This window comes from Planococcus citri, chromosome 2, assembly GCF_950023065.1.
Source record: "Planococcus citri chromosome 2, ihPlaCitr1.1, whole genome shotgun sequence".
Taxonomy (NCBI): Eukaryota; Metazoa; Arthropoda; class Insecta; order Hemiptera; family Pseudococcidae; genus Planococcus; species Planococcus citri.
Genome location: NC_088678.1, coordinates 20450902 through 20478351, shown reverse-complemented (window position 1 = coordinate 20478351; position 27450 = coordinate 20450902). Strand labels below are relative to the sequence as shown.

General features: G+C 35.6%; 5 protein-coding genes across 5 annotated transcripts in view; 3 read left to right on the top strand and 2 right to left on the bottom strand.

The window, feature by feature from the left end:
* Positions 1–1555: 1555 nt before the first annotated feature.
* On the bottom strand, positions 1556–3493 carry LOC135834935 (formylglycine-generating enzyme-like). Its single transcript, XM_065348930.1, has 4 exons — positions 2601–3493; positions 2356–2527; positions 2101–2284; positions 1556–2023 (listed from the first exon to the last, which is right to left on the bottom strand). Exons 1-4 carry the CDS (start codon positions 3235–3237, stop codon positions 1862–1864), a joined length of 1155 nt encoding a protein of 384 aa, XP_065205002.1. The 5' UTR covers positions 3238–3493; the 3' UTR covers positions 1556–1861.
* A 584-nt stretch (positions 3494–4077) lies between these two features.
* Bug22 (cilia- and flagella-associated protein 20) lies at positions 4078–5515 on the top strand. The gene is made up of 2 exons (XM_065348932.1): positions 4078–4631; positions 4700–5515. The coding sequence occupies exons 1-2, from the start codon at positions 4356–4358 to the stop codon at positions 5003–5005; spliced, it is 582 nt and encodes a 193-aa protein (XP_065205004.1). The 5' UTR covers positions 4078–4355; the 3' UTR covers positions 5006–5515.
* An 809-nt stretch (positions 5516–6324) lies between these two features.
* On the top strand, positions 6325–13335 carry LOC135834933 (double-stranded RNA-binding protein Staufen homolog). Its single transcript, XM_065348928.1, has 15 exons — positions 6325–6485; positions 6930–7006; positions 7082–7197; positions 7467–7665; positions 7741–7883; positions 8187–8285; positions 8368–8530; positions 8598–8809; positions 8894–9058; positions 9126–9263; positions 9335–9475; positions 9553–9700; positions 9878–10074; positions 12790–12891; positions 12982–13335. Exons 2-15 carry the CDS (start codon positions 6937–6939, stop codon positions 13099–13101), a joined length of 2013 nt encoding a protein of 670 aa, XP_065205000.1. The 5' UTR covers positions 6325–6485; positions 6930–6936; the 3' UTR covers positions 13102–13335.
* On the bottom strand, positions 13216–20198 carry LOC135834934 (nudC domain-containing protein 1). Its single transcript, XM_065348929.1, has 10 exons — positions 19941–20198; positions 19645–19808; positions 19406–19582; positions 19140–19320; positions 18897–19073; positions 18613–18826; positions 16355–16496; positions 13988–14110; positions 13709–13910; positions 13216–13626 (listed from the first exon to the last, which is right to left on the bottom strand). Exons 1-10 carry the CDS (start codon positions 20050–20052, stop codon positions 13385–13387), a joined length of 1734 nt encoding a protein of 577 aa, XP_065205001.1. The 5' UTR covers positions 20053–20198; the 3' UTR covers positions 13216–13384.
* Positions 20199–20404: 206 nt separating this feature from the next.
* LOC135834930 (titin-like) overlaps positions 20405–27450 on the top strand; it is a 29421-nt gene continuing 22375 nt past the window's right edge. The window contains exons 1-8 of the mRNA XM_065348922.1: positions 20405–20737; positions 20963–21147; positions 21254–21450; positions 21533–25392; positions 25641–25907; positions 25992–26167; positions 26272–26340; positions 26429–26550. Coding sequence (XP_065204994.1) covers positions 20584–20737; positions 20963–21147; positions 21254–21450; positions 21533–25392; positions 25641–25907; positions 25992–26167; positions 26272–26340; positions 26429–26550 — 5030 coding nt within the window. The 5' untranslated portion in view covers positions 20405–20583. The remainder of the gene's footprint in view (positions 20738–20962; positions 21148–21253; positions 21451–21532; positions 25393–25640; positions 25908–25991; positions 26168–26271; positions 26341–26428; positions 26551–27450) is intronic.

Here is a 27450-nt window from a genome sequence, read left to right as displayed (position 1 = left end):
CTTGCTTTTCTACCAACATTACAATTCTAATTTTTTCCAAAGTTATTGTCAAAAAGTGACTAAAATTGCCAAAAAAGTCCTGTTTTCTTGTCAAAAAGTGGAAAAGTCCTCATTTTCGCCAAAATTGTGAAAGGGTCCAATTTCTACTGAAATAACCAAAATGAGTTCCAGGTTCCTGTTTTTCTTTCTCAACCAACATTTTTTTTTAAATTCAGTTCTTTTTGCCAAAATTTTCAGAAAGTGCCAAGTTTTTTCAACATTGTAAAAAAGGGATCTTTTTGGTAAAATTTTCAAAAAAAATTCCTGTTTTCTTGTCAAAAAAGTCGAAAAATTCTAATTTTTGCCAAAATTGTAAGAGGGTCCAATTTCTACTGAAATAGAAATAACCAAATGAGTTCCTGTTTTTTTTCTCAACCAACATTTTTTTTAAAAATTCAGTTTTTTTTGTCAAAAAGTGTCAAATTTTTTCAACATTGTAAAAATAGTGTGACCTTTTTGGTAAAATCGTTAAAAAAAAGTCCTGTTTTCTTGTCAAAAAAGTCGAAAAGTCCTTATATTTTTCAAAATTATGAAAGGGTCCAATTTCTACTGAAAAAACCAAATAAGTTCCTGTTTTTTTCCTCAACAACCAACACTTCAAAAAGTGTCAAGTTTTTTCAACATTGTAGAAATAGTGACTTTTTTGGTAAAATCGTCAAAAAAGTCCTGTTTTTTTGTCGAAAAAGATTTAAAGTCCTAACTTTTGTCAAAATTGTGAAAGGGTCCAATTTCTACTGAAATAACCAAATGAGTTCCTGTTTTTTTTCTCAACCAACATTTTTTTTTAAATTCAGGTTTATTTGTCAAAAAGTGTCAAGTTTTTTCAACATTGCAAAAAAGTGACCTTTTTGGCAAAATTGTCAAAAAAAAGTCCTGTTTTCTTGTTCTTTATTGAAAAAGGTTTAAAGTCCTTACTTTTATCAAAATTGTGAAGGGGTCCAATTTCTACCAAAATAACCAAAAAAGTGCTTTTTTTTTAAACCAACGTCCTACTTTTAGTCAAAAAATCCACGTTTCTTCCAAAGTTGCCATAAAGTGATGTTTTTTGTCAAAATTGTCAAAAAGTTCAATTTTTGGCCGAAATTGTCAAAAAGGTTCGTTTTTTTTTTTATCAAAACTGGCAGAAAGTCTAACTTTTTGTCAAAATAGTCAAAAAGTTTCAATTTTTGTGAAAATCGTTGAAAAACTTCTATTCTTTCCAAAATTGTCTCAGTTTCTTGCTTTTTTGATAACATTGTTGAGAAACTGAGCTTTTTTTTTGCCACAATTGTCAAAAAGTCTTAATTTTTGCCAAAGTTGTCGAGAAGAGCGATATTGTCAAAATAGTCACCAGGTTCTAATTTTTTGTAAAAATTGTCAAAAAGTCCAAAGTCAGTATCAATCTTTTGTCAATAATTGTCAATTTTCATTCGCCAAAATTGCTCAAAAGTCTAATTTTTCGTCTAAATAGCTATGAAGTGCCAATTTTTCTCAAAAAGGCATTGGTGAAAAAAATAAATAAAAATAAGACTTGAAATGAGATAAAAAAGATACATAAAATTTAATCGACATAATTATTCACAAACAAATAAAAGGAACACGAAAAAATGGTAAAATAAATAAAAAACTAAATCACGTTCGTACTAATAACTTCTAAAAATATACAAAAGAGATTGAAAAGCTCAAAAGAGCAGAAAAAGTAAAAACATCATGGAATACAATTAATAAAATCCCCAAAATTCAAAAAACCCTTTAAATAAAATAGGCAAAATATCACTCATCTATAGATATCGAAATTTTATAAAATTATGCATATGAAAAAACAACAACAATAAATCACAAATTACGTAGAGATTGATTTAGCACATCTGAAACCGATATTAACCGAAGAAGAATCCGGTGTGTTTTGGCTTCGAGCTGCACATCGGAATCGAAAACAGTAATCTTTATGACACATGAAAGAGCCACCTTTTTTCACTTTATCGGTGCTATTTTTAGGTCCTTGCTGTAAACAAAACGAACCACCAATAATGATTAAAAATTCAACAAGGGTGAAATTACAAGCGAAATAGTGATACTTACAGGATTAATTTGCAACTTTTTGGAATGCTTCGTGGTCCAGAAATCATTAGTCCATTCCCAAAGATTACCAATAATATTGTGCAGTCCGAGAGATCCTTGTTTGAAAGAATCTACCGGTGCTAATGTTTTATATCCATCGTCCCCTGTGTTTTTATAAGGGAAAAATCCCTGCCACGTATTGGCCCTGTATAAATAGTTCATTAGTATGATGAAAATTGTACAGAACGATGATTAAATATGTAACAAAATACTTGCATATGTTTGCCATTAGGAATGAATTCATCGCCCCAAGGATAAATGCTGTCATCGTTAGCTCCTTTACAAGCTACTTCCCATTCAGCTTCGGTAGGTAGTCGTTTACCTAACCAGTTACAATAAGTCACAGCATCGAACCAACTAATATGGTTGACTGGGTGATTCAGTCTGTCTGTAAAAACAATCCGAATGTAATTCTAATCTTCCTTGATCCAACTCGACTGTATATTGCGAATGATTAGTACCTTTTATCGTTGTATTCGAGCCTTCAGGATGATCCCACGATACTCCTTTAATAAGTAACCACCAAGGTACCTCGACTGATGCCGGAGCTCTCTTCTCTGTATAGTTTTCAATCATCGAATACAATATGAAAGAATCACCGAACCGTTCCGCGTCCGTGACGTATCCAGTTTTAGAAACGAATTCAGCAAATTCTCCTATACTCACTTCGTATTTATCTAAGTAGTAGTCGTTCAATTGAACTGGTCTCTGAGGAGATTCTCCGTCAAGTTTTATAATCGGTTCGTTGGTCCCAATCGAGTATCTTCCTCCTGGGATCAGTATCATGTTTCGAGTCGGTTTAGGTTGTTGAATTAATGTGGTGAAGTTTACGTTGAAACAGATTCCTTGGATTGGTTTTGAACCGAACACTCTGGTCAGTTGTTTACATCCGCAGGATGATTCGACCTGGTGTAGGTTTGAAATTAAGAGTAGAAAATATACAGATGAGAGGAAGCATTTCATGTTGGCTGCGGTTGTGTTGAAAACCAATTTATCGGAGGTACTCGAATGGAAAAGTTTCTTAGTGAAAGTTTCTTCATTTTGAGATAAGGTTGACGTTATGTTGTAGTTGTTGAGTGATATTTTTTTAGGTAACATTTTATTATCATGGTTTTACGAGTCATAAATTAGAACGGTTAGAAACGTCAGATTCAGATAACGTTACATGTATTGTTGACGTTGCATGAAAATATACATCGGTTGACTTTAAATATAGTTTAAATTACCAAAATTAAAATGAAAAACTTTTTTCATTTTTTTCAGTTTTGAAAAGTGATAAGGATTTTGTAAAAATTTGATAAGAACTTGGGTTACCACCCGGTATACTTTCTTGGGTCATCATTCATCAACTTCTTCTGTGCTTCATTTAATTCTATTTTTTCGCAGGAAAAGCAACGAATATGAAATAAAATACATTTATTTTCACAATTATCGAATTAAAAAGTAAACAAATTTAATATATTTTCGTTCAAAGTGCTTTTTCTGCGAGAAAATCAAATTGAAAAACTAGAATTAGAAAATTCGCGAATAAAATTCAAAAATATGGACACCCGGTATATTCTGTCGTTATCCAGTTTCCACTCGCATATCCTTATTCCTTTGACTATATATACATGGACTACTATCTTCATTGTTGCCGATGAAGCCGAAGTAATAGAGGTACTAGATCGGGAGCATCGGGAATTTTCATGCGCGCGCAGGAATCCGAACCACCCTCGCACCTTCCAATCACGATGAACCACGGAGCGACGAACACCCTCCTACGTCCCAACGACCGCTACGCTCGTTGCAACGAAATCTCGCGCATGCTCAGAGCCCATGTCCCGATCTAGTACCTCTATTGCTTTGGCTTCACGATTCCCGTTCAACAACAATAGGAGATAGCAGTCCATGTATATATAGTCAAAGCCTTATTCTTGTTTGTTTTCATTTTTTTTTTTTTTTTTTTTTAGAAAAAATACCGCTGATAAAAAAAATGAGTTTTAAATTAATTTATCGTTTAATATTCGATTAAAACGTTGCTAAAAAACGTTCATTATGTTATTCTACCTTCTTTTATAATCGTAACTACGTCGTTAGCGGATCACCGACCATTGTTTAGTCGAAATTCGCGAATCGATAACCGATTTTATTCTCTGTTATTAGCCGGTTGCTAAGCGATACCGCGGTTATGACATCTAATAACTCGAACACATCGTATTCTTTTAGTTGAAATCATGTTTAAAAACACATTTCAAAGTGGGTTTCTCTCGATCCTCTACAGCATCGGTAGTAAACCTTTACAAATATGGGATAAAAAGGTTCGTAACGGTCACATAAAGCGAATCACTGATAACGATATTCAGTCGCTAGTGCTGGAGATAGTGGGCTCGAATGTGAGCACTATTTATATAACATGTCCGGCCGATCCTACGAAAACGCTCGGTATCAAGCTTCCTTTCTTGGTGATGATAGTGAAGAATCTAAAGAAGTATTTCACGTTCGAAGTACAAGTAAGTTGAAACTACGGTTTCTCTGCGAATGAGTAAAAATAAAGTAAATCATTGGTTTCGAATTCCAGATCCTAGATGATAAAAACGTTCGACGAAGATTTCGAGCCAGTAATTACCAATCGACGACTCGTGTTAAACCGTTCATTTGTACGATGCCGATGAGACTAGACGAAGGTTGGAATCAGATACAGTTCAACTTGATGGATTTCACTAGACGAGCTTACGGTACTAATTACGTAGAAACACTCAGAGTACAAATTCACGCCAATTGTCGTATCCGTCGAGTATATTTTTCCGATCGGTTGTATTCCGAAGATGAATTACCTGCCGAGTTTAAGTTATTTTTACCTATTCAGAATAAAGTCAAGCAGTAATATGTACACTGTTGTGAACCGATTTTGTACTCATTATTTTAATTTCAACTTCCAATTTTACACCTACTTGATGAATAATGTTTTACTTACGTTTTCGTCAGTGTTATTTTTTCATTGTATAATTTATTATTTTGTTGTATTGATTTAGTTCAGTGAAGTATTGTGCAATTTTGATATCCAACTATTATGAGAGGTTGAATGGAAAAAGTCTTTTCTTTTCATTTATTTATTTATTTATGTTTACTGATTTTTACAAGTTCAAATTCAAAACAGATTTGAAATTTTTTTATAGCAAACATTTTACCAATTATTCGTTTTTTTTTTTTTTTTTTTTTTTCGTTGAAGAACACTTCTTTAATATTGTTGAGTATGGTGGAAATTTTAAATTTATAATTATTCAGAATTGTAAAAATTAGGAAAAACAAAAAAATTGACCTAGATCCTTCTTCCATGGAATCTCTCATATTATAGTAAGTTGCAAACGAATAATAAAAATGATCTTATTTATGATTGGTTTTTAGTTCTTTGTGAACGACCAATAATTTTACCTACTAGGTATTTATTTTGCATGGTCTGTGTACATGCTTCCCTCGTATTATGTACTGTGTTTATGGGTCATCTCATCTCACAAAGATTGAATACTGTACGTATCCGTAATCAAAATCAAATATATTCAATTTCGAGCAAATTGACTGAAAAAATTGCTCAGAATTACTGATTTTTTGACTGAAATGTCAAAAAGCAGGTTCAAAATTTTCATTTCTGCGGTATTTTTAGTTTAAAATAACGAAAAAAAGAACCGCCCGTGGAAATTCTAGGTAGGCAACTTCATTTACGCAAGCCTGAAATTTCAAACAAGCTCGCAACGCTATCTATCGAATGAAAAAGTAACTAAATACGCAAATATGCCTCGAGCTCGATTTGGTTTTTCAACTGACGCACAGCGCCATCTATCGAAATAAAACAGAAACTTTGTTCTACGTTTCTGAAAACTTGAATAATAAAAATCGCAAATTCGAGGCTAGATATGCGCTATCTTTCCGAATATTTTGGAACTACGTTGAAATCCAGGGAAACGTTAGGTTAGAAACGTGTTTTTCGATGTTCTGTTTGCTGTAGTTCCGAAATATTCCGAAAGATAGCGCCACGCGCATATTTAGCGTTTGTTCATCAACAGATGCAATGCGCATGCGCAGAATGAATCGCAATGAAAAATAGGTACTAATTTTTTTACCTACTTATTTTTTGTTTACAGTTTGCGGCATTGGAAAATTTTCTTGTGCGTTTCTTTCTGACTGTTTTCATCTGTGATCCTTCAACAAAAACAGAAACAAAATAATATTTTGAATTTATTTTCTTCGATTCCATCATTTTCGGTCCATTTTATAGCGAATATTAATTGAATTTCGCTGGATTTTACAACGTACACTGCACAATAAATATAACATTATTCGAAGCTGACCATTTCGCAGCGGTGACGGTGAGTTTATCACAATTATTCATCATTTTCCAATGTGTTTTTGAAACACACCGAAAACAGATTTCAGTCTCCATTCAAACGGTGTTTTCGTTTATAAAATCTTCTAATTATTCTGAAAATCATATTTGTTGCAGTTGTATTATTCCTCTATTACTTATCGTTCACTCGCATGAAGAATAATATCGAGAAAATCCTTTTTATTGACCTACATATTGAATGTTCTACTTACTCTTTATTCTATTCAATTCCTTCACCGTAGTCGATTTTATACAGAATATTTTTGAAATACTTCGATATCTTCCACGTTTATCAACTCCTTCACGAATCTACGTCATCGAACTTTAATCCAATGCCTTAATTATCAACAACTGAAATCTGTTTTCTAATATACTCAACGACTCAACCGTTAACTTTGTCTTATTCTAATATTTATGTGATTTTTAGAAGCCCGATGGCTGAATTGCAGAACAGGACACCTTTTCGGGTGAATTATATGTCGCGGATTGCAGTCCCTGATAAAAGTAAGCTGAATTAATTTACTACATTATTCGGTTTCCATCGAGGTGAGATCACGAATAATGTTCGTTTTATTGCAGGATATATCAACTCAGCAGCTCCAGGAATGGGAGACGTGAATGTAATGGTGAAACCTAGTAGCTTAAAAGATAAAACACCGATGTGCTTGGTGAATGAATTAGCCAGATATAACAGGGTGAGTAACAATGTAGTAATTCAAATGCTGTTAATTTATCAGCATAGAAATTAATGCTGCGTTATCAATTTTAATCCACAATAAGGTTTTTGTGATATGAATCACCACCTTCACTTCACTGGTAACATGAACGTAACACTCCGTGTTCTTTATGGCATCTCAGCATTTTCATAAAAATGCCAACCACGAAGATCAGATTCCTCGTTAATCGTTATCTATTTATAATCGAGATATGAAAAGGTATAATCAGCGATTCAATTGTGTTTCAGATACAACACTTATACAGATTAACCAAAGAAGAAGGTCCACCTCATCGAAAAAAATTCACAGTAACTTTGAAACTCGGCGACACAGAATTCGAAGCCCTAGGAACCAGTATTAAAAAAGCTCAGCACGAAGCTGCAGCTATTGCTTTAAGAAAAACAAAGTACAAACATCCGCCTCCTAAATTATTACCGAATACTAGAGGTTTGATTTTAGTTCGATTTTTTATATCGATCTTTGATCGTTGCTTTATATTAATTGGATTTTTTTGTCTCGTAGTAAATACAACGCCGACGGTAGAACTGAATGCATTGGCTATGAAACGAGGTGAACCAACCATGTATACCGTATTAAGCCAACCTTCAGCCAATTTTTATCAACCACCATATCCAATAAATTATTACTCCAGAAGCATTTATCAGGTAATGTTACGCTTTCGTGATTACCTGTATGAAAATACCCTTTCTACGAGTAACATCGAACCCAATGATCCACAATTATGCTGGTATTGGCCTATTTTTTCGTCTAAATATTCGTAGTATTTAAAATTTGAGATTTGTTCGAGCCAAAACCATCCAACATTTCAGTTTTAGTTCATCTACAAAATATTAAAATCCTGCAGAAACTACAGGGCGTTCAAAAAATTCATTTTCCCCCCAAAATTTATACGTTGCTCCTCTTGGCGAATTTCAATTAGCGAACTAATCACGAATTTATGATTTCAGTCGTCGAGCACGATGTATAACGATTATTGTGTCAACGAATACACGTCTGCGGCCGTATTGAACAGCTACTCGTATCCGAGAAACCAATTTGGCAACGTTGTAAGTAGTAAGTACAATAAAACACTTCAATGTGTTTTCATCGTCACACCGTTACTGAAAACTGAATGGAAATTTTTCACAGAGGTATAAAAGCCCAGCACCGTACAGGATCTCTTTAAAAGTCGGTAATCGAGAATACATAGGCGAAGGTCACTCAGCCCAGATGGCTCGACACAACGCCGCCAAAAAAGCACTCGAAGATTTGAAAGGCTGCGCAAATACGACGACCGGAAACCCCGCCGCTGGTAAAATATTATCTCCCGCATTAAGCAGCACATTTTTACGATATTTACTCATTCGAGAATTTGACAGGTTTCACGACCCCTACATCTCAAAATACCGAACATTCCGCCGACGAGGCCAAATCACCTATTTCAGCAGTACACGAGAAAGCTTTCCGGCATAATTTACAAGCAACTTTCGAAGTAGTCGATGAAAAAGGACCTCCTCATATGAGAACCTACGTCACCGAATGTAGAGTTGGCGATAAGTTCAAAACTGTCGGCGAAGGGAATGGTAAAAAGGTGAGTTGAGAAATCACTCTCTTCGGTTACCCTCACTCTGACTCAATTCAATTCTAATCTCCGCTCATTTTCACCCCATTACAGATCTCAAAAAGAAGAGCAGCCGAAAAAATGATAGAGTTATTGGAATCCTTACCCTGTCCTCAGAAACCTTACATGAATATCGATAAGAGAAAATTACGAAAAAGAATAACCTTAAGTAAAAAGAAAACTAGAATCATTCGAGAAGGAGTAAAACCTAATGAAACAGTAAGTTGCGAAATTCGTTCGCGATTTCCAATATCTCGCATCGATTTAATTTTACATTCTGTTGCAGGACGAGTCAGAAAAACGCTCGGAATCAAATCCTACCACAAGATTACTAGAATACCAAAAAAAGAAACACGGTAAAGAGCCAGTTTACATTTTAGTCGAAGAAAAAGGTCGTGGCAGAAAGAAACAGTTTTCAATCGAGGTACACGAACAATCCCTATTTTACATACAATTGAAATACTCTGATTTAATAAGCTAATAATGTTGCATCAGGTTCAAATAGATGATTTAAAATGCACTGGCAACGGTAGCAACAAGAAAGACGCTAAACGACAAGCATCGGAGAACATGCTGCTGTTGCTTGGACTGGAGGCAACTCCTAAAGAGACACCTTCTCCTAAACCTGCAGAAGATGTGAGTAATTTTCGTGTTTTTAGGAATAATATGTACATTGTATTTGCTTTGAATTAATCCATTTAATTGCTTTGCAGACGAGTAGTAATGATGATCAATCTTCATCAGCGAACTCAACTCCTAAACATATAGTGAATGGTAAACAAATAGCTCCTGGGTTGTTGCTTGTGCCTAATGCTAATCTATCCAGTAAACAAAGTTCCAAAAAGAGCCCTTCGTCGGATGGTGAGTATCGATGTTGATCGACTAATGGTCAATTTTGAATCTTGTTCTAAAAATGAACGAATCCTCCCCACCCCCCCCCCCCAACTCAATTTAAAATGAGCATTTTTTACGACGTTTTTTCAAACATTCTGTCATCGAATTGGAAAATTTCACAACCTGTATATTTTTGTCTTACAGCTACCGATACGAAGCTGACGAATGGAAATACTGCATCATACGATCAGTCCTCTCCGTCCACACCTAAATATCCGGCTGGCAACAATAAGCATAAATTCTTCGCTAGTATGAATATACAAAAAAATATCGCCAAAGAACAATTAAACCGTCTAGCAGATACTTTCGGATACGAAGTGGAATTTTCCGATTTTCCTAAAGTAAGTGACTTCGTTTCACTGTCACGATTTTGGTCCAGGAAAATAAGCTGAAAAAAATGGGTTCATCGAGATGGAAAGCTGAATTTTGGTGTACTGGTCCATTTTTATATTCTAATCACGAATTTGAGGTGTTCCTTCGCGTCCCCTATTGTGGATCTAAGCCCTCAAATTTGGGTTTTCAGAAACCTGTGCCAATCAAACAATGTTTCAGTGATGAGGCGAAAAGAGGAAGACAGAAGTAGTCATTAAAAATGTATTTTTTTGCGTAAAATTTAATATTTAAAAAAAACTTACTTTTTTGTCAAAATTGCAAACAAGTCTTGATTTTTTGCCCTTTTGCCCAAAATATAATGATTTATGTCAAAATTTCAAAAAAAATCTTGATTTTTGCAAGGTTCAAGAAAATTCTGATTTTTTTAGGATTTTAAAACAATCCTGATTTTTATCAGAAATTTGAAAAAGTTTCCATTTTTTTAACTAGAGATTTTTAAAATCCTGATTTTATGCCAGAAATTGAAAAAAAGTCCTGATTTTAGTCGAATTCTCAGAAAAGTCAATCTTTTTGCCAGAAATTCAAGAGCCCCGATTTTTTTTTACCAGAGTCAAGAAAGTCCGGATGGTGTTTTAGGATTTTAAAGGAGTCATGATTTTTGTCAGAAAGAAAAACTCAATTTTTCATCCTGAGCTCGAATAAATTCTTGATTTTTGGTAGAAATGAGAAACAGAAACAATCTCGACTTTTTTACGAGAAATTGATAAAAGTCCTGACTCTAGCCGAGAAACAAATTGTACTTGAGCAAAGTATTTTCAAGTCTTGATTTTTTGCCAGAAATTCAAAAAAGTTTCCAATTTTTAACCGGAGATTTTTAGAAAAAATCCTGATTTTTATGCCAGAAATTGAAAAAAATGTGCTGATTTTAGTCAAGTTATTGAAAAAGACAAGATTTTTTGCCAGAAATTGAAAAGTCTCGGTTTTTTGCCTGAGTCAAGAAAATGCTAATTGTTTTTTAGAATTTCAAAATAGTCCTGATTTTTGTCAGAAAGAAAAAATTGATTTTTTAGCCAGAGCCAAAGTTTGAAAAAGTCCTGATTTTTTGCCAGAAATTTGAGAAAGATTTGATTTTCTAGCCCAGAGATTTTAACAAGAAGTCCTGATTTTTTGACAGAAATTTGAAAAAAGTGTACATTTTCTAACCAAAGATTTTTAAAAAATCCTGATTTTAGTCTTGTTTTCAAAAAAGTCAGGATTTTTTGCTAGAAATTTATGAGCTCCTGTTTTTTGCCAAAGTCAATAAAGTTCTGATTAAATAGTCCTGATTTTTGTCAGAAAGAAAAAATTGATTTTTTAGCCAGAGCCAGAGTTTGAAAAAGTCCTGATTTTTTGCCAGAAATTTGAGAAAGATTTGATTTTCTAACCCAGAGATTTTAAGAAGCCCTGATTTTTCGGCAGAAATTCGAAAAAAGTGCCCATTTTCTAACCAGAGATTTTTGAAAAATCCTGATTTTATGCTATTTTGAAAAAAAAAGTCCTGGTTTTAGTCGAGTTTACAAAAAAGTCAAAATTTTTTGCTGGAAATTTAAGAGCTCCGGTTTTTTGCCAGAGTCAAATAAAGTTTTAATTGTTTTTATAGGATTTCAAAATAGTTCTGATCTGATGTTTGTAAGAAAGAAAAAACAGATTTTTTAGCCAAAGCCAGAATTCGAAAAAATTGCTGATTTTTGCCAGAAATGCGAAAAAGTCTCGATATTTTCTAACCGGAGAATTTAAGAAGTCCTGATTTTTACCAGAAATTGATAAAAGTCCTAATTATAGTCGAAAAATAATTTTTTTAAATCCCAATTTTGGCCAAAAATTTGAGAAAATTTTGCTTTTTAACTGAGGGATTCTAAAAATACTTGAGTTGATTTTTTTGTCAAAAATTTCAAAAAGTCCGAATTTTTTAGCCAAAAGTAGAGAAAAGTCCTTGTTTTTTTTTGTTACAGAAATTCAAAAAAAAAAATCTCAATTCTGTAATCGATCTGATTTTTTTCCAGAAATTTTTACAAATAGGCTAATCTAGGCTAATTTTTATCAACGTTTAGAAAAATTCTGATTTTTTCCCCCAAAAAATTCAAAAAAGTTCACACGTTTATCGGGTTGAGAAAATTTTTGTTTTCAAGCGACAGATTCAAAAACTTGATTTTTTCAGGATTTTACTAAATAAGTCACAATTTTCATCAGAAATTGAAAAAAAGGTCATGATTTTTTGGTCAGCATTTGGAAAAAGTCCTAATTTTTTCCAGTAATTCAAAAATGTCTCGAATGTAATTTTTCCATAGCAGTGAAATGAAATGAGATATGATCAAAAAAGCCATTCTGGGGGGAGGGCAGAGGGCACTAAAGGGAATGCTGATTGTCCATGTAATCAAATTACTAAATTGTCATCCGATAGGAAATTTCCCATAGAATAAGTTTCATTTGACAATTTTTCGGTTAGGATCAATGTCTGAGGAGTACAGACTAAAAACCAAATGGGGGGGACTTAGATCCACAATAGGGGAGAACGTTCACCGGGGACGCGAAAGGACACCTCAGATTCGTGTTTAGAACGCAAAAATGGACCAGCATACCAAAATTCAGCTTTCTACCTCACTTTTTCCAATAGAATGCTAATTTTCCTGGACTATTGATCAATTCTAGAATGAATTTCGATTAATTTAACTGTTTCGATGCAGGGTCGACATCATCGCGAGTACTTAAGTTTAGTTACGTTGAACACAAATCCTCCGCAGACTTGTTACGGATCAGGTGATTCGACCGAATCGGCTCAAAACGAGGTAAATACATACAAAATTCATCAATACGAAATTCATTCCACTCTTCGCCTTTCGAATTAATCATTTTTTTCGATGGGTATCTGTTTATAGGCTGCATTCAACGCATTATCGATGATATCAGATATGGGCATCGAGAACATATTCACGAAGAAATGTTCTTCCGGGTCTTCGTCTTCGTCATTCATTCCAGATAATGAAATCAAGTCTTGAAATGACGCGAATACTCAACTACTATAATACTTTCTTCCTCTATATTGTTTAATTTCGTACAGGGCGTGTGACAGTGAATTTTAGACTATAAGATTTGATTGATTCAAATTGAAATTTTTTTCCTTTTGTTTGTTCATTTATTTATTAACGAATACGTTGTTTTATATTGATGGTAATTTCGAATAAATGTTTTTTTTTGCGAAGTTTTATAATAAACTCGGATGTTGGTTTTCTTTTTGGTTCCAGTAGGCATCTATCATCTTTCAGCGGGCTCATCGTGTGGTCACTCAACGTTGCCAATGTAGTAAATACTGACGAGGTTTTTAGTCAAAACGAATAAATACCTTCGGGTCACGTGAACGCCTACGATTTCGTCGGTCGAATTCAAAGATACTAAAAACTGTTTTCCAACTTGATTAAACTTATGGCCAGTTTTACGATTACGTAGATCGCTGACAACGGAGCAGTTCTGTTTGTAAATGAATAAGTTCTGTTTAGTTGCAGAGATAACAGCGTAGGAGAAATCTGCGCAAAATATGCGGTAAAATGTTATTCAAACTCGAGCACGATTTTTTAAAGATATTCTGGAGAAGAGAAAGTAATCTACCTGGAGAACAAGTAGCGTATTTCCATTGCTTGGACGCGAGAACGTAACCGAAAGCGTTTAAGGTACCGGTATGATGGCAGAATTTTTCATCGTCGTATTCTAGTTTCCATACGATACCGTCGACATCGTGTCGAACACATATGCCCATCGAGGAGTCGCTTAGTCTAATATTGAATAGTTTTTGGTGACCGGTGAGATTTGCCTGAAAGTATCAGCACAGAAAGGTATAAGAAGAGGAGGAAAATGGGATAATTTAATGAAGAGTTTTGAATTTGATACCTCTTTTAGTAACTTTTTGCTTTTGGCATCGATTACAATTAGTCTAGAGTCTTCGTCTGGGGCATTATCACAAGCTTCCAGCTGACCTGGATTGAAGGCTGGTGTGGTGTCGTCTGCGACTGCCTGAAAAAACGAAAATAAAGGTATTTGGGTTCTGGGATGATCAAAAATGTAGAATAATAGGTAATTTAGATTGTGATGTGACTCCTAATTACACAAGCAGCACTGGAATTGGGTTCCTACCATTTTTCCAGGCCTTCCTATTCCGAAGGTCCAACCCCATTTAAAAAATACTACTACCTATGTATCTAGGGCCTCAAATAAAACAATTTTCAAATAGAAGTTATCATTCGAACTTAGCAAACATTTTTAGTTACTAGAAAAATTTCGATTTGAGACTTCATCTCCCTCCAAATTTAAAAATTAAGCAGGCAAGAAGTCTTCGGATTCAGTATTTTGTGATTTTTATCTAAACTATGCAAAATTAAACCTCATTAAAGATAATGAAAGATCTTTTTAATCAAAAAAGAATGGTTTATAAAAAAATTAAAGTTGCACAATGAAACCGAGGAAGCATTTTCAATTCGAGCTCTCTTCCCCTCTAATTTCAAAAATTAGGTACAAAATTTTTAAATTGAGACAGTCAAATTTCAAAGCCCCCCCCCCCCGGAACAATTTAAGTACATAATAATGAATTGTTGCAAAATTATTCAAATGACCTTGCAACTTATCAAAAATCTGTTGAAATTTCGCGAGAAATTCATAAATCTCGACGAAAATATTTTTTGAGCATTTTTGAAGAATTTTGAGCTCATAATTGAGTCATGATTTTTAGGATTTTTGAAAAAAAGAGTATTTCAACGAGAATGTTTTTTGAGAATTTTTGAAGAGTTTTGAGTCCAAAATTGGGTTTTGATTTTTGGGATTTCCAAAAAAAGTCACGCAATTTGTCAAAATGGGTTAAAATTTTGCGATTCGAAATTCAAATATTTCCACGAAAATAGTTTCTGAGCGTTTTTGAAGAATTTTGAGCTCAAAAGTAGACCTTGAAGTGGGTTCAAACTTGAAAGATCGCGAGAAATTCAAACGTTTCAAAGAAATTGTTTTTTCTACGCATTTCTGAAAAATATTGAGCTCAAAATTGGATCATGATTTTTGATATTTTTGAAAAAGTATTACCAAAAAAATGAAAATTTTGCAAGAAAATCTATGAAAACATTAATCGAAGCTGGGATGGAAATTTTCGACTTTTTCTCAAAATTTTGCCCAATAATTGTGATAAATTGAACGACATTGTTCTCAGAAATCCTGAAAATTATGATCCAATTTTGGACTCAAAATTCTTTTAAAATGCTCAAAAAATATTTTCGTAAAAATATTCGAATTTTTCGTAAAATTTTAAACCCATTTTAACGGGTTTCATGACACTTTTTATGAAAATCTCAAAAAATATGATCCAATTTCAGGCTTAGAAATTCTTTAAAAATGCTCAAAAACATTTTCGTTACAATATTTGAATTTTTCGCGAAATTCTTGTTCATAAAAATCCAAAAATCAAGATTCGTGACTCAATTTTTTAAAACCTCAAAATTCTATAAGAATGCTTGAAAAACATTTTTGAAGAAATAGGTACATTTTTGAAATTTCTGCAAAATTTTAACCCATTTTGATAAGAATCACATTAAACTTTTTTCAAAAATCGAAAAATCATGACCATAACCCAATTTTGGGCTCGAAAAGTACTAAAAAACGTTCAAAAAATATTTTCGTCAGAATGCCACCTTATTCCAAAATATCGAAAATTATTACCCAATTTATTGCTGAAAATTCTTAAATACTTAATGCTTTAAATTTTTTTTTGTTACAATATTTGAATTTTTCGTTAAATTTTAACCCATTTTGATAGGTCACATGACACTTTTTTTTTAAAATTCCAAACATTCATAATCCAATCTTAGGTTCAACATTTTTCAAAAAATACTCAAAAAACATATTTGTAGAAATATTTGAATTTTTCAAAAAAATTTCAATAAGTCACGTGTGATACGTAGTTCAGAAATCTTGAAAATCATGACCCATGTTTGAGTTCAAAATTTATTAAAAAGTTCTACGAGTCCAAAAGTTTTCCAAAATGCTTTGGTTCTGTGGTTGGTTCAAACATTATTATTTTTTTCAAAGAGGGGGCGGGGTGTGTTCTGAGATAGATCTCTTTAAGAAAGATTTTAGAATTTATTCTATTTTTTTTTTTTTCAAAGATTATTAGCAGGAAAAAAAGCAAACATTTGAAACGTAAAAAGATTACTTGACCCATAGCCAAATTGGAAAAACAAGACAGTAATTTCATTCATTACTAGAAAGCCTCAATACCTCATTTTCCGAGCAAAGATGAGCCAGTCTTTCGTGAACTTGTTTTACTAATTCATTATCGACTAATTCTTCTCCTCTGGTATTTTGAACGAGATATTGCCACATTTGACCTTCTTCGTGTTTGCAAACTATGATTTCCAACCTAAAACAAAAAATAAAATTCATTTTAAAAAAAAAGCTCCTGTCGAGTAATTTTTCAAACATCTTATTCCTAAATCCATCGCCTCACTGAAAAAAGGGCGTCGCCTCTGATCGAAAATCTTCACCTGGCGAATATTCGTAATTGCTTAGTAATCGTATTCGAATCTCGGACAATTTTAAAACGTTAAAAAGCGTACAAGAAATAATCCAGCGCATTCAGTATATAAAGGGAAACAAATTGCATTTCAATGGCATCTAAAACAATGGAAAAACGAGCAAAAACCAAGCAGCCGGAACAACGCTACTACCGGCAGCAAAATCAGCAATTACAAACCAAATCTCATTCGCGTATATCCGACTACATCAACGGCAAGCTAAGTCTCGACCAGATGGTCAGCAAAGATCGTATAATTAAACCGGAAGAAAGACACAACAAACGCGCCTATCTGCCACACATCAACGACGAGGTGAAAATCGTACCTCGTAAAATCATCCGGTCTAAAATCATCGAGCCTAAGATACCTCAAGCTGCGGCACATCGTACGACAAAAACCAAAATCAAAGAATTCAATCCGGATACCAACACGTACGAGACACCGACGCAAACAACCCACCAAACCAAACAGAAAAAAATAATTAATATCGATTTAAACGATTACTGCTTCGTGATCAATAACGCAGAAGATGGCAGCAAAGCTCAAACGGCGGCTATCGAATTCAAACATCGTGATAAAACGTCATCGGATGAAGGCAGCGTCTCGATTAATGAAAGCCAAGCGCCGACTCCTTTCTCCCAAAGTCCTTGTAACGATATGATTCCAATCATATCGAACGTCAATTTGATCACTCCTCCGGATAAAACCTACTACGAAGAAACACTCGGCACGAAGAACGACGAAATATCTATGCTAAAAGATAAAATTTGCAGCCTGCAGAAAAATTTGATCGCGAAAAACAACTATTTCGGTATCGACGAAGAAAACGTCATCAATAAAATCGTTCAATCACTCGAAATCATCACGACGATAGCGAAAAATCTTAAAAATACAGCCGATCAGAGTAAAATCGCCGAATACTTGGCCACCATCGAAGAACAGCAAGAAAAATGGCTCTCGTACATAGCCACCATCTCAGCCGGTATGAAACACTTGAAAGAATCGACCGCAGCTTTGAAACAAGATAACGCCATCAAAGAAGCACAACTACAAGACGAAACCATCGAAAACGATCGTCTGCAAAAACAACTGGTCAATTTGAGCACAGAAAACAAGGCTTTGGTGACGGAAAAAAATCATATCGTCGATTCGCTCACTTCCGTTAAACATAATCTGATAATGGCTAAAAAAGATAACGAAATTCTTCGAAGACAAACCGACGACTACAAAAGACAAAGCGAAAAAGCCATCTATCAGTTGAACATGCTAAACGAAGCTTGCGAAAAAGTTCAAATCGAGTTACAAGATAAAGAAAAAGAATCCATCGAAATCGGCGCCAAATTGAAGAAGCAAATCGAACAACTGGAAATAGCTAATCAAAATTTACTCGAGAAATACGAAAACGTCAGCAAAGAGGTGATACGTCTCAACGAATTATACCAACAAACCACAGCCTTGGCTAAAGAAACCGAACAACGTCAACGAAACGAAATCGAAACCGCAATCAGAGCCAAACAACAGTACATCGAAACGCTGGAAAAAGAAGCAGAACGATTAAAAGATGAAATTCGCACATTACAGGTAAGTTTGGATGAGGTGACTCGTAAAAACGAACAAAACTATTCGCTAATCGCGTACTTGACCAATGAAAATCATACTTTCCGAGAAGATTCCAAGTACATGAGTTACGAAAGAGATCAACTCAACGAAGCTATCAACGAATGGTGTAAGAACGAGTCAGCCGACGATTCCGTTCATCTGATCGATATGATGAATAACTTGAAAATGAGAATGGTCATGACCGAAACTAATTACTCGAATAGATTAATGGAAGATTTAGAACAAACTGTTAAATTTACGAGGTTATTGAACGAACCGATAGATTCGTAGGTTAAAGTTTAAACTTAAGTCTTGTCTGTAGTATTTTTAAAGATAATACACCTTCTTAAAATACGAGTATACCTATTGTTCGTGATGTTCCAAGTAGTTACATCGGAATCTAATCTTTGGAATGTTTCTCCTGCCAAGCAAACTTTGTCTTTGATTTCAACGCTGATTCGTTTATTCTCAATGTGCACTTTGACATCGTCTTTTACACATCCTGCTGGTAATCCGAACCAGATTTTTATATCGTCTTCTGTTTGTTGCCAATAATATTCCGGTTCCTTATTTTCATCTGTTGTAATAAAGTCTATTAAATCGAGAATTTGTTTCAAAATATATTTTAGAATGCTTATTTGTTGTACCTTCGACTTGTTCTTGCTCCTGTTTTGTATCACTTTGAGGATCCACATTCGAAGGTAATTCTACCGGTTTATTGGACTCGATGAATAGATGCTCGCATCCCGGTGGAAAATACCCACATCGAACAGCTCCCAACGAATGGAATTTAAACGTATCCTCAATCGACCATTTTTCACCACCTGAATGAAAATTAACCGATGGTAATTTGGTATAATTCGATTCTCAGGTCAACAATAATGGTTTACTTTTCTTTAGCACAATCCAGTGTAATTCGGTATAAGCTTTGGCAACTTTGATTGTACTTTCGGCATCTTTTTTTTCGACGATCGATGTGAGAAGGCAATGCAATTCGTTGCTGTCTTGTTCTTTGACTCGAGCATCAAGCAAAGTGAACGGATTACTTAGAACTTCCAATGAACTTTCCACCTAGATAAAAAAATTATCGTTAAATTGAAGCGAACCGTAAACACAGACGTTGTAAAGTTCAACCAAGAGTAATTATTTTCATTACAGTCCAATTCTGCGAACAATTCCTAATTCCGGTGTTGATAACATGAAGGGTACCAGTACCAGTGGAAATCACAGCAGTGCTAGGGCCAGCAAAAAGTAAACTTATATTGTAACCGAATTCTTTTGCCTCGAAAGATGGAATTTCCACAAGTTCACGCATTTCTGTATTATTCGAGTCCTGAAACACTCAACGAATAAGTAACTGATGACGTGTTACTCAGTAGTCTTTAAAACACTCACCAAAGTCATCGTTTGAAGCTCGATCTTCGTAACGGTTCGCTTCTCGCTGATGTAATAAATATCATTCTCGTTCCATGGATCGCTGATCAAGTGGTTGTGTGTGCTGAAAAGCACCAAATACAAGTACGAGAACGTATCGCCGATTTTCTCCAGCTTATGGACACCTGTAGCATAATTACATCAGATCAGTATTCGCTGATTGGAGATTGAAAGATTGAGATGAATATAGCATATGAAAGCAGATTATTCGTAGATTGATTTGAATATAAATTTAGTCTACATAGTTATGTTCTTACCACTGGGGAGTTCATGATTAGTCGCCGGTATTTGGTCCAGAGATAGTTTGTATCCTTCGAAATTGGAATCAATCAAGTCTTTATTGGCTCGAAGTTCCACCAAATGACTCATTATGGAGCTGTAGAACAACAAAAGCTGGAATTATGTGAAATTAGCGCATAAATATGCTGAAAAATTATTAAAAATTATCCGCAAAAGTTCAATTTCTTGAAAAAAATTTCGAAAAATCTTCGTCCATTCGTGTTTTTGTTTTTTGAATTATGTCATGGAAAAAAACAAATCCAGGTCGTTGAAAAATCGATTAATTACTTCAACTCGACGCTAGAGCGCGTAAAAGACGACGTTTTTTGTACGAAATCATTCAGTTTCCAAAGTACGCCGCTAGGATCGCTACCGAAATATCGAAAATTTTGATAACAATTGAGAGACCTCGAAAACTGCCATCTTTGCTGTTATATTTTTTTTTTGTTTTTCAATCGCCATGTATCTAGTATTTTTAAAATAAAACTAATTTAAATGGAAGTTTAAATTTTCGATATTAATAATTTAAGAGAATGCATTTTACATTTTACGCGTCGTATGTGTCGATAGATTGTTAGTAATTATGAAAAATTCAACCATCGATAAATACGCTCTGTGATAATGGCGTCCGATGAAATTGTCAACAGAAATAGTTGTGTACATGATCCCAATTTTGCTATTGTTTGTTCGTTTTTCGAGAAATTCTCTTCGATATGCGGCGTAAAACATCCGTCGTTTTCAGACCTACAGCAAATGCTCGACTCGGAAGAGCAAAGTAAGTTGTAACTCGATGTACTTTCATCGAGCAATTATCTTCTCCATTGCTGTGTAATTATTTCACAATTACCAGTCATAGTTGTTGTATGTTATCAGATAATATTTTTCTGACTGATTGAGGTTCTTTTCCCATATTAATTAGGAATGAAATATTGTAATGTGAGGTCAAAGATGCGACTCACCACGAACTATTTTAATGGGTTTCTTTATTTTTTATGTACAGTTTCTCCGGAGTTGATCGATTTGCATATACGTTTAATGAGAAAAGCTAAAAAGAATGTTAATCCAGAGAGATGGCAACGTACATTAGCCAAGTTTTGTTACCTCTATCATCCTCAAGATAGCTGGGAATTGGAGCAACATGGTTATGAGAAATTGGATTTTAAACAGCGATTGAAATTATTACTGGTGAGGATTAATTATAGTGATACCGGTATATTGTATTTTTGAAGTATGATGTTTTTGTAAATAATCGATTAACTGATATGGGTATTTTTTTTTATTTTGGTTTTAGTGCATCTGCGAAGCTCAGTTCGATTACAATATCAAGTTTAAAACCGACGTTAATAAATTACCTATTAACGACTTGAGATTAGAACCAATTGGTAAAGATAAGGATGGTATTAAATATTGGATTCATACGGATGAAAAGCTAGACCTTAAAGTTTACAAAGAGAATCCCGAAGAAGAAACCTTCGAACTCGTTGCTTCGTAAGTTGATAAAATTACTAATTTTACTCCAATGTATCAAATTAAGCCGTTATTAATTCATTTTTTGTTGTATTTTTATCAGTGACCGAGAAGGCTTGATAAGTTTAATCGAAATACTGAGATCAGAACGTGACCCGGGTCGTAAATACGAAGAACCCAGCGAAGGAGAAGACGACTCGGACGAAGAAATCGAAGAAGAAGAAGCCGAAGGTGAAGAAGAAAACGTCGACGAGGAGGAAGAAGAAGAAGAAGAGCAGCCCGAAAACGATTCTTCTACCGTCAAAACCGAACCAAACGTTGAAAAATCAACTACTCAAAACGCACCTTCTATACAACTACCTGAATCTCAAACGAAACTCGCCTCAACCGATGCTCCTGTCGTAAAAGCTGCTGCCATTAGTCAATCTACTGTAAAACAAGAGCCATCTGGATCAGACGCTTCCGAAGCTGTGCCTAAACAACCTCGCGTTGACGTCAAAACCAAACGTTTCGATAAATCTCCCGAGGTGACCGTACGAATGGCAGGGAGAAAACCCACTGAGCGGCCGCCGCCTCAGCAACTGAAACCCGGAGAATTCGCTAAACACATAGAGAAATTAAAATCCGAAAAGATCCTTTTACCGTTACTGAATTCGCTTCCTGAATCGTCATCGCCTTCAGGAGGTGCTAATGATTCGCTGAAAAATAAAATCAACATGAAGTTCAATATGATTAAACCGGTGCTCACCAACGAAGCATTGATGTCCAAAATCGAAGAAGTTAAAAATAACAAAGAGCTGTTTAAGAAAGTCGTAGTGAAAAAAGAAGACAATTCCGTCAACAACTACATCATGCAAGTGAACAAAGGCAAAGAGTCGACGCCACGAGCCGGTAAACCTGGTTTAAAACTCGAGCAAATCTTGAAATCGAAATTAGCTCAGAAATTAGCCGCCAACGTACCACCTGCCGAATCTGCAGCCGGTGCTGTCGACTCTTCGTCATCTGCGCCCGAAACGTGTACTTCAAATGAGCCCTCTGCTGTGCCTTCGACGAAAAGTGAACTCGATGGAGAGACTGTCCAGCCTAAAGATACCTCAACATCAGTATCGTCGCAATCCGCCGAAGATGCTGTCGTAGCTAAACGTAAACTCAGCGGAGATATCGAAATCGAGAGTAAAAAGGCGAAACTCGAAGACACCGGTGCTCAACCAACCGACTATAGTAAAAATCCGACCCCGAGTGAAGACAACGACGGTGCTGAAATCGAAGAACCTCTTATGTTGGTCACCGGAGTAGGTTCAGGCGCCGAATGCCAATCCGGCGTCGTTAACGACTTGTCATCCGCTGAAGATGACGACGAAGACGAACGAGAATTCTGTCTATTCATCACCGGAACTGGCTCTGGAGTCGAGTGTTTGACCGGAAACAACGAAACGACCGCCGAAGAACCTGCCGACAAAGAAAAACCTCCTACTGCGTTGACTCACAAGGTGGAAAACATCTTATCGAAAACCGAAACAGAAGGAGATCAATCTACTGCTCTTGTTAGCTCGAATGAAGAAACTCCCAAAAAATCCACCTCTTCTGCGTCATCGGACGACTCGGCTGAAAAGAAGAAACCCAAGTTATGGACAATAGACGCCATTTGTAACTCGGACTCGTCCAAAGAAGCGTCTAAAAAAGAAGACATCTCGTGTTTTCCCAACTTCAGTTTCAATAAAGATAAAAAACCCGAGATGAGCTATCGTAACGAATTCAGTTTTTTCAACATGCCTCACTCCGAACCCAAAGAAAACGACGCCATGCCTACGAATTTCTACTTCGGAAGCGATACTCAAATGCCACCTTATGTAGCACCCGACGTCAGAAATACCAATAACATGAAAACGGCTAAATCTCATAACGTTAAAGATTTCGTGCAATTGGATGGCGAAGATGAGAAGCAAACGCAGGCTCAAGTTTACTCGACTTTTACCAATTCGCATTCCGAACAAGCGTTCAATTTGTGTACGAGGCAGACTCCTTCTCCTTCTTCTGCTCCATCTCTCAATGCAGAAGCTAGCTCGGCCAAAGTGTCGGAAACCGTGTATTCGAATGTGACCAGTCTCAGCACGGCGAGTAACGACGAAACGATACAAAATCAAAACGAATCAAAAAATTGCTCCAATGCCATTAATCCTAAAGATGCCTACGTCGATCCGGATGAAACTGATGTGAAAACCGAAGTAAATTCGTCAACAGGAGTACCTGAAGATGAAATCTCATCGGAACAAATACCACCCTCTGTAACCAAATCTACCAGCGACGATCCCGAATCCGCAACTTCTCTGGAAACCGACGAGAAATTCAAACCAACCAGTGAAACTTCGGTATCCGCAGAAGAACCTAAACCTGTAGAAATACCTCCTGAAAAGAATATTCCCATCGTAGACGAACCAATCGTCGAAAAGGAATTTTCTCAACAGTCTGTAAATATTTCAGAAGCAGCTCACGATGAACCCCAACCAAAACCTAGTTCTTTGGAGAATTCATCCAGTGATAATTCCGTTCCTAAAAACGATCTCGTCGAATCTCAAATTGAAACATCACAACCTGAACCCATCTGCGAAAAAGAAGCAGACCTACCGAAAGTCGAAGAAAACCCTACGCCAGTTGTAGAAAAACTAATCGAATCGACTCCTGCGAACGAAACTGTATCAGAAAAACCTTCTGAATCTGTTCAGGAGACTTTATCGGTATCTGAACCAATCCAAGAAACCGTATTGGAACCTGAACCTGTCCGAGATATCGTAACAGAACCCCAATTGTCTCGAGAAACCGTATTAGAACCTGAACCAACTCAAACGATCGCTGCAAAACCTCCCCAAGTCGCCGAACAGGTCAAAGAACCAAAACCAGATTCTGTGGAAACTGATAAAGTCATCTTGGAGAATAAAGAACCGTCTGATTTACCTTCAGAATCAGTCGACTCCAAAGAACCTGATTTGAAATCAACTCCGCAAGAATCAAACGATCAACCTAAAGATCCTGAACCTCTTTTGCCACCCGAGTCACCGGAATCTGACGACGACTATTGCCCCGCACCTTCGCCTCCTTCTCCCGAACCTGTAGCCGAAGACGAAACATCACTCGAGCCGGTGGTTCCTCAACCAGAAGAACCAGACTCGGCTAAATTAGCGGATAAAGTAGAAACAAAGACTGAAGTGGAACCACAACCAGAAAAAGTGATCCACGAATCGCCTGCAGAATCGGTCCCCGAAAACTCCACTCCGGACACTGAGGAAATTCAGAAAGAGCCCGAGTCTGCGATCAAACCCTCTTCTCCGGTCCCTCCGGCCGAAGAACCAGAGCCGGTTCTTGAAGAAACATCACAGCCTCCTTCGCAAGAACTCGAATCAACCAACGAACAAATCACCGAACAAAAAACCACCCCTTCGATCGAGGAAAAATCAACCGAACACGAACCAGAACCAGAACCGGTCAAAGAAACGACTCCAGCCGCACCTGCGACTCCAACTACGGAAAAGAAATCAAAAAAATCGAAACTCTTAGCCGAAGAGACCACTACTCCTTCTCCGACTCTACGTGCGTCGTCTCGAATTAGCACTCGATCTACTCGTAAAGATTCCGTGCCCAAAAAAGACGAAGAACAAGAAGAAGACGTTAAAAAATCAGCTAAAACGACTCCATCGAAGGCCAAGCAGACTGAACCGAAAACTGGTAAAAAAGGCAAAGCTGCTAAAGCAGCTGAAGAAGCTGAAAAACAAAGCAAAGCAGCTAAACAAAGTGTCGAAGAAGATGAAAAACAAAGCAAAGCTGATAAATCAGCTAAAGAAGATATCGAAGAGGATGAGAAACCCGAAAGTCCGGTGGTACCCGTCACTACACCTGCTAGTTCGAAGTACGTCAAGAAAGCTGGTAGAGGTCGGAAGAAGTGGGGCAGAGGAGCTAAAACCATTGTTTGTGAGTTTTCTTCTTTTTTTTCCACAAAATTTTCGTTTAATTTTTGGTATCCATTTCAAGGAGTATGTTGAACTTTGAGGAGGTAATGTTGAGTGTCTCCAATACCCCCCTCCCCTTCCTTCAAAAAACCTTGCGTGAGCTTGAATTTTTTTATTGAAGGAGAGGTCCCATTGGATACTTACGATGATTTTAGAATCGAAAATTGAAACAAACCTCAACCGAACTAATATTTTTTCATATGATTTCAGCCAAACCCACGCCAACCAAAGCACCTAGCACAGAAGAAAGTTCCGATGAAAACGACGCTTCCAACGGTGAAGAAAAATCAACCAAAACACGTGTCCCCGAACCGAAATCAAAAACCCCATCTAAAGTGACCTCGAAAAAAGAAAAAGAAACTAAGAAAGGTGAAATCGAAGCTGAAGACGATACTACTCAAGAAGCAGAAAAAGAAGACGAGAAGAAATCTGAAAAAACACCGAAGACGACTCCGAGTAAAAAGAAATATGCCAAAAGTAATTACTTTTTTTTTGCAATCGAGCAATCAAATTTTGGATTTTTTTTTTGACTAAAAATGATGATTTTTTTCGTTCATAAAGGAGGCTGGTTTACCGAATCGGATGTCAGTACTTTGGAAACGAGCGAATCTGCGACACCTATTCGTCAATCTAGACGAATTGCTCAGCTCAAGATCAAAGAACAAGCCGAAAGCAAATACGTCGATCAGATTACACCAACGAAGAAAGCTGCCAAAACAGAGACGAAATCGAAGCAGGTAACTAAGAACGAAAAATTACATAATTATGAGTAGTTTTATTCTCAAAGAGTTAAATTTCTCATATTTATACGTTTTTTTCTTTTTTTTTTTTTTATTTGCAGCCGGTGTCTTTGAAGAAAAATAATAAAGCGTTGACCAAGAAATCAACTAAAGGGAAGGCTGCGAAAGAGGTTAATGTTTTGAAAAATCACGATTAGTTGATGTAAAATGTACGTTACTGACTAATAATGGTGTTTTTGGATTTCTTCTGTTGTTCAGGATTCGGATGGAGATGATTCGAGTTACGAAAGATCGACCCCCTCGAAGAAAAAACGCAAGAAGAAAGATCCGAAGAAGAAAGTCAAAGGCGGAAATGTATGGAAAGCTGGATCTGATTCTAGGTATGCCTTTTTCAAGAATTTCTGAAGCTGAGACGAGCAAGTTGAACCCCCTCCCACCTCTCCTTCGAGGCAACTCTAGGACTCACTTCAGCTAATTTTTTTGTCTCGTGCTTTAAAAAAACTAATGATTTTATTACCTACATTTTTATAGAATTGCGATTTTTCTTTTTCCAAGAGTTAAGATTTCCTTAGAATTTTGACCATTTTTTTTAGGAAGGGAAGGAAGCTTGTTCAAGATTTGATGAGTTTGTTTTTTTTCATTTCCACTTTTTGTGGTGAATTTTTTTTTTCTGCATCTTAATATCTTTCATTCGTTGATTCCTCTCCCTTTTCCCCTTCCCTCCAAATTATGGGGATAGTCTTCCGGATTTCCACTCTTTTTGAAGAATGTTTTTCTTTTCCAAGTTCAAATTATTTTTCTCTCTAGAATCGTCTTGAGTTTTCCTATAAATTTTTTGATGATTTTTCTCAACATTTTGAAAAATTTTTTCGAATTCATACTTTTTTAATTCTCGCGAGTTCTCTGTTCTGAATTTTCATTGATTTTTCCTGAATTGAATTTTCGAGAATTTTCAATTTTCATCACTTCCATGATTTTGTTTTGAATTTTATTAATTCGTTTTTCTGCCTAAATTTTTGTTCTCTATTTCGGCGAAACCTCTTTTTTCTTGAATGTTCGCGATTTTTGTAAAATTTTCTACTAATTTTGCGTCAAATTTTAGTAATTTTTTCTGCTTAAATGTTTGTAAAATTCTCGTTTTGACAGATATTTTTTTGAAAATTTTTTCAGGGTTTTCTTGATTTTTTTCACGTTTTATTATTTTAAATTCTCGTAGATTCTATTTCCTAATTTTTCGACAATATTCCACGAATTTTCAAGTTTTCTTTTGTGCCTAAATT

What these genes read in the sequence shown, in the direction of transcription:
- LOC135834934 (XM_065348929.1), bottom strand. Translation starts at nt 20,052, where the DNA reads ATGAGTCATTTGGTGGAACTTCGAGCCAATAAAGACTTGATTGATTCC. An exon ending in CTGGATTGTGCTAAAGAAAA is followed by an intron (nt 19,074 to 19,139) that starts GTAAACCATTAT and finishes ATTTTCATTCAG; the next exon opens with GTGGTGAAAAATGGTCGATT. An exon ending in ATCTTTGCTCGGAAAATGAG is followed by an intron (nt 14,111 to 16,354) that starts GTATTGAGGCTT and finishes TCGTTTTTTCAG; the next exon opens with GCAGTCGCAGACGACACCAC.
- LOC135834933 (XM_065348928.1), top strand. Translation starts at nt 6,937, where the DNA reads ATGGCTGAATTGCAGAACAGGACACCTTTTCGGGTGAATTATATGTCG. An exon ending in GAAACCAATTTGGCAACGTT is followed by an intron (nt 8,286 to 8,367) that starts GTAAGTAGTAAG and finishes AATTTTTCACAG; the next exon opens with AGGTATAAAAGCCCAGCACC. An exon ending in GAGTAAAACCTAATGAAACA is followed by an intron (nt 9,059 to 9,125) that starts GTAAGTTGCGAA and finishes ATTCTGTTGCAG; the next exon opens with GACGAGTCAGAAAAACGCTC.
- Bug22 (XM_065348932.1), top strand. Translation starts at nt 4,356, where the DNA reads ATGTTTAAAAACACATTTCAAAGTGGGTTTCTCTCGATCCTCTACAGC. An exon ending in ATTTCACGTTCGAAGTACAA is followed by an intron (nt 4,632 to 4,699) that starts GTAAGTTGAAAC and finishes TTCGAATTCCAG; the next exon opens with ATCCTAGATGATAAAAACGT.
- LOC135834935 (XM_065348930.1), bottom strand. Translation starts at nt 3,237, where the DNA reads ATGTTACCTAAAAAAATATCACTCAACAACTACAACATAACGTCAACC. An exon ending in CTCGAATACAACGATAAAAG is followed by an intron (nt 2,528 to 2,600) that starts GTACTAATCATT and finishes TTGTTTTTACAG; the next exon opens with ACAGACTGAATCACCCAGTC. An exon ending in ATTCCTAATGGCAAACATAT is followed by an intron (nt 2,285 to 2,355) that starts GCAAGTATTTTG and finishes CTATTTATACAG; the next exon opens with GGCCAATACGTGGCAGGGAT.